Genomic DNA, 5,934 nt, shown 5'->3' on the forward strand with positions numbered 1-5,934 from the left:
CCAGCTTGAAGAGTCAGCAGGCTAATGCAGTGTTCTCAATGTAGGGAAGAACCAAATATAAAGGAATATATAATCAGGAAAGAGCTACTAGTAAAGGAGGACTTGCTTTTCAGCTTGCTGCCCTCCAGAAGAGCACAGGGAAAGAGTCCTGACCTTGCAGAACCAGTGATGTGTGGTCTGTGTGGCAGAGGTGAGGAACAAAGTGAGGCTGTTCCAGTTTTTGCACCAGTTAAACATTTAGACTGTGTACAAGAGTCTGCCTTCACAACGTAGGGAACCTTTCCTTTTCATAACACACTTTGAGATTGTGTGTGGAAGAGGCAGTATCTGGCCAAGCGTATCATCCAGGTAGGCTGCAAGCAGAGCTTTTGTTATCCCCATTAGGAATCACCAGGTAACTACTCTGAAGGGGAAGAGATGATCTAAAACCAAATTCAGTTCTTCTACAGGCAAATGCATTTTTCTGCCAAATGGAGTACCATGCCACAGTTACAAGTTTGCTCCTAAGCATTAATTTGCTTCTAATTCTGTAACATGGTTAGAGTTTTGTTGACTTGCAGGTTGCAGTCAATGTATCCTTGCTAATGAGGCCACAAATCTAATGTAAGTGGAGGACCCCTGCTTTGAGGTTGGCAGCATCCCTGAAAAGGTACTTTTAGACACATTGGAGAAGTGCCAAATATAAGTGAGGGTATATTTATACTAATGAAGCTTTATCATCAGAGAAAGCCAGAACAGGTAAAGTATTCCTGGAGTAGACAGGGCTATATTCACATTTTGTAGTAGTAAAGCAGAACTATCCCCTGTGAACAGAACAAGTTATCTCGTTATTAGGGAACTTTTGCTTTTATAATTGAGGATATTAGGGACTCCTGCTCGCCAGCTCCAGCTCTGCCAGCTGGAGATCCAGTCTCTTCACCCACTCCCCTCTTCCTTTTCCTGCCTGGACTTTGAGACATAGGTCTGGTCTCTCTGCTGGATGTTGTGGGTTTTTTTGTGGATGCCCTGGGAATAACAAAAACAGAAGTTTCTAAGTCTTTCCTGGGGGAGGGAAAAGGGCAGATATTCTGGCAAAGGAAATGTTTGTGAGGAACAAACAATGTCTCCCCCACTCTGGGTGCTCATGTGTTCAGGGTCAGCATTTTAGAGGATGCTAAGTGTCCCCTGATTGTGGGACTGTCATGGGAAGGTCTACCTCTACCTGTGTTAACACACATGCCAGCATACTGCAGGAGTAACTCTACAATGTACACTTGTGTGGATGGAAAATCAAGCCCAGCACATACATATTAGCATAAGATGTGAATGAATAAATACGAATGAGACTAAAACCAGGATGTAAATGTCTCTTGATATTCTTCCTCCAAACTGTTTAGTTCTACCCCAAATGCAAACTGGATTGCATGTCACAAACATCAGATGCTTTGTCTTTATTTCATTGTTTTCAGTTCTCATACAACTACTAATCAAATGTTACTGCTTTAAAAAGAACAAAGTACAACCATTCACAAAATAACAATTTTTAACTCTGTGAGATAGCAGATACCATTAAAAATCATAGGCTTTCATGAGAAGAGACATATGGCACAGCTTCTGGAATAAATGTGTACATATTATGGATCTGCTGAGGCTTTGCCTTTACAGTATACACCTTAAATCAAAGCAACATTGAAGTCAATATTGATTGTTCTTGAGAATATATTTTACTTTCAGGCACTGCTGTTTCCCAAAGGAGCATGAGCAAGAACATACGTCTCTGTGCAGTGCTGACTGCTTGTGGAGAGGGATCTCCCTGAAATCCTCTGAAATCGATTCCTCCTTTGGAAGTACCCGCTGCTGCTGCTAAGAGACCGCTGCCTGTTCTTCAAGTATTCCCGGTAGTTTTTGGTGAGTAGGGTGTAAAGGAAGGGGTTGATACAGCTGTTGCTGTAGGTTAAGCAAGTTGTCAGATAATTAATGTTCTTCATCACCTTAGGAGACAATGGGAGGGATTCATAATACTGGAAGAGGAGTTGCCATATCCAGAAAGGCAAGAAGCAAGCCCAGAAAACCAGCACTATAGTGAAGATTAAATAGAGCACCTTTTGATTTGGCAGCCGCTTGGTCTGCTTGAAGGATGCTGTTTGTGACACCCAGTAAATCTTAGCTAATCTGATGTAGAGGTAGCCAATGATTACCCCTGGGCCCACAATGCTGGTACCAAAAAGGATGGTGAGATAAACTTTGTAGGACAGCTTGCTCCAGGTGGGCAGGCAGATACTTTTGTTGTCTCTTTGTACCAGCTGGATCATGATGAGCATTGGGAGCGTAAGCAGCAGTGATACCAGCCAAATGGCAATAGCAATGGCTTTTCGGTAGCTCTTGGACCTCTTCACAGTGTCCAGGGGCTTCAGCACGGCAAAGTAGCGCTCGGTGCTCATGACTGTGAGGGTGAAAATACTGGCATGCATAGTGAGGAAGTCCAGACTGAAGAGGATGCGACAGCCAATGTCCCCAAAGTACCATTTCTGAATGAAGTAGGTTCCGACAATGAAGGGGATGGTGAGAAGGTAAAGCAGGTCTGCCAGTGCAAGGTTGATGATGTAAATATACATGGAGGCAGACGATCGCAAGTAATGGCACATCACTAGCAAGGTATAGACATTTCCTGTCACCCCAATCACACACATAAGGGAGAGTATCGTCCCGATGGTGCAGATGACGATCATATCCTCCATGGAACTTGCAGCTGGAGGGCCATCCCAGGTGGCATTGATGGAGTTGTTGGGTCTGACCCTGAACCGGCCACCATTGCTTGTGTCCATGACCATGTAGGGAGTTGCTGTAAAGTGGCTCTCCAGTTCATCAGTTAGGGACATCCTCCTGGTCTTTTAATACTGGATGCTTCGTTCATGCCACAGGGGTCTGCAGATCTGTTTTTTCTGCCCTGAGAAATGTGACTACCGGGAGCTGGTAAACCATTTCTTAGCAGGTTCTCATCCAAAGAAGAACTGCTTTCTCCACTAGAAAAAAGACATCAGTAACCAACATATTAGAAATTTGGCAGAGCAACAGAATTTATCATTCAGAAATCACCTGTCCTGAGTACATATCTGCACTGTCTGCAGGTACCAAGGGTCTTCTGCATTGAAGCTACTCAGCAAGAAGGTTGTGCAGATCCTCGTAACCACTTGCTGCAATCCTCAAAGTTAATTTGGGATTAGGGAAAAAAAAATCCTTCCTAAATTCATAATGGTGCCTTATAGACCTATTAGCATGTTTGCTTAATCCTTGGCGACCTGGCACTTGCTAAGCTCTTAACTTGAAGGAGTCTAAGACACCAGAAAAGGGAAAGCAAACCTTAACTTTCAATTTGCAGCCAAACTGATGTCTATTTTGTTTCAGTGCCACACTCAAAGTCCTGCCCAACATTTCTGCAGAGTTTCCAAAGGACAATTGTCCTTGAATGAGAAGCCTGCAGTTTCAAACTGTAGTGAAGTGATGGAAAACAAAACCATTTCAATCTATATAGCAAATTGTGTTGTATGTGCATAAACTTTTTTTTTCGTGCTCCCTGTCTAGTGTGAACCCGCAGATATTTGCACGTGTCCATACATAGATATATCTCCAACAAACGTACCTGTGGACATGCCTGAACAGCCTTATGCAGAGACTTGTGTGCTTGCTCTGCAGCATTTAGGGCACGTACTAGACATTTGTACACTGGAGCTTTTGGTTAGCTCAAGCCTAATACTAGGTGCAGTACAGGTTTGTGTCAACCTGCACATAGATCTGCATTTGTACTATGGGTTTTATGGAGCTCAAATTGTCTGTTCTTATGGAAAAATGTGCAAGAATGTGTCTTGGGCTGCCTTATCCTTGTAGGGCTCAGCAATCAAGGATTTCCCTGTGCCTTACACTGGGCAAGTTGGGTTTGTTTTATCATGGGAATCTGGCAAGTTCTGCAGCTTTTCCCAATGAATTCAGTGTCCCTTTGCCTACACATCTGCTCTGACCTCTTTGCCCTTCCTCCCACTTATTCCTTGGCAGCAGGGTTACAGCACTAGGCCCTCCTCTGGCTGTATGTATATCAAAGACCTTGAGAGAGTGATCACTACAGTACTAGAGGTTGGACAATGTTAATCTCTTCACGACTTATCCTCTCCTTCCTTCCCTATTACAACCTGCTGTCGTTGACTAGTGCTATAGAGATGTTATGCAGAAAGTCTGTATAAAAGAGGGCAATCCAGTACATAGAGATTTCTCACACAGAACCCATCCCACCATCCCTTTGAGTTCAAATATCCAATGAGTAAATGCTGAACATGGTCCTGGAGTGGACAGTGCACCTGTGAGCACTTTCTCCCAATCTCAGCTTTGACAGTCTCATTAGCATCTCAGCTATCCTGGACCTTGCAAAATCAAACCTGCCTCCTTGCTGCCCCACTGAGCCAGTGCAGCCCCTTCCCACTCTGGCTTTGGGCATGTGCAGTCAGCCTCCCCATGCAACAGCTTGCTCCCTCATTACTCGCTTTGTCAACACACTTCTTTGTTCAAGTATGAGCTGTGCTGGCAGCTGAAGTACCATGCATGAAGAAGTCGCAGTTGTTCACAGGCTGTGCCAGTGTCTCTGTCACCTGGTTGCTGCTCGCTCCATTGGGAATGAAGATCTCTGCATGGGATGCTCCAGCTAAGCCAGTGCAGGTTGCGCATGCTGCTCTTCAGTGGAGCTAGTTTCATGCTAGCTCATTTTCTGGTGCATGTTTCCATGGTCTATGTGCCCCTTTTTTTGCAGCTACCCTGATTGTGCCCTGGGTACTGTGAAAAAGGGCAGATTTGCCCTGTGCCTGTGCACTTTTGTGCAGTGCCCCCAAAGTGACAGTTTGTGCCTGAGAGAGCTCAGCACACCACATCTCCCTGCTCTGTTCTTCCACTGAGCCTGCATTTTACTTAATTCATCAACTTGCTACAGCTGCTAACTTCATTCAGATGCTTCACCTGTCTTGAAACAGAACCCATAGCTAGGCAGGTCCTCAGTCCTCAAGGAGGAAAATTAAATAGAATGAGGAAACCCTGCATTGTTTTAATGCTACTGTCATTTCTACACTCATGCATAAATACATATACTCATACCCATGCACACACACACACAATAAAGAGCTTATTATTCCAAGCAGCAGTTTAAAGCATCTTATGGTCTAAGCATTTTTCTCAGCCATTCCTGCCTTTTGCTCTACCGTATCACCACACAAGGGTACCATGCACAACCCATTAGCTACAAGCATAAATTAATTTTTCCTGCTCAAACCTTGCTCTTCAATCCAGCAGATGAAGTTTCCTAAAAGAAATAAAATAAATATGATGATTTTAAAAAGGATTTAAAACTGTAGGTAAAAAAAAGAAAAGAAAAAAACAAGACCAGAAAAAAAGAGAATCCTTCTTCATGGCAGGACAGTGAGAGATCCCTGGTGCTCTGTCGCATCTGGAAAGGCAGTGGCAAGAAGTGAGTGTGCTACCTAGCCAAGTATGTTTGAAATCTGTGCACTCTTAATACGCTCATTCTCCTCCCTTAGCTCACGCCTGCTATTTCTGTAACTCAGTGACGTTAGACATAGTGTAGCTTTGACTGCAGGCAGCAAAGATCCTCTTTAAAGAAGCAGCATTTTGATAGCTAGGGCTCATTCTGTCAGCTTGCCTTGCCTGGCTGTGAGCTAGCTGGGAAGAGGCAACACGTCACTGTTTTTTTCATCCCAGTATTGGTGATATGAAAAGCTGGCTGGCTCCTCCTTGCATTGCATAGAAGAGTGTGAATGTCTAACAGTACCTGAGCAAAATGATGTGTCAGGGAAGAGATGTTGGGCCAGGGAGGGTTAAATTCCTCTGAGGAGGGTTGGCAGCCCATGGAAACTGGCTGAGCTCCTCAATGCTGTGATCGATTCCAAAGTGAAGTAGAAG

At 44.2% G+C, this 5,934-nt stretch overlaps 1 protein-coding gene across 3 annotated transcripts; it reads right to left on the reverse strand.

Annotated features, from left to right (window-relative positions):
* Positions 1-1,350: 1,350 nt before the first annotated feature.
* On the reverse strand, positions 1,351-5,304 carry LOC134148985 (urotensin-2 receptor-like). 3 transcript variants are annotated; one of them, XM_062591712.1, is made up of 2 exons: positions 5,288-5,304; positions 1,351-3,002 (listed from the first exon to the last, which is right to left on the reverse strand). In XM_062591712.1, the coding sequence occupies exon 2, from the start codon at positions 2,856-2,858 to the stop codon at positions 1,710-1,712; it is 1,149 nt and encodes a 382-aa protein (XP_062447696.1). In that variant the 5' UTR covers positions 2,859-3,002; positions 5,288-5,304; the 3' UTR covers positions 1,351-1,709. The 3 variants fall into 3 exon arrangements, with proteins under 3 accessions (XP_062447696.1, XP_062447695.1, XP_062447694.1); XM_062591711.1 differs by lacking the exon at positions 5,288-5,304 and adding an exon at positions 4,617-4,712; XM_062591710.1 differs by lacking the exon at positions 5,288-5,304 and adding an exon at positions 4,565-4,712.
* Positions 5,305-5,934: the final 630 nt, after the last annotated feature.

Source organism: Rhea pennata, chromosome 19, assembly GCF_028389875.1.
Source record: "Rhea pennata isolate bPtePen1 chromosome 19, bPtePen1.pri, whole genome shotgun sequence".
In the NCBI taxonomy this organism is placed as follows: domain Eukaryota; kingdom Metazoa; phylum Chordata; class Aves; order Rheiformes; family Rheidae; genus Rhea; species Rhea pennata.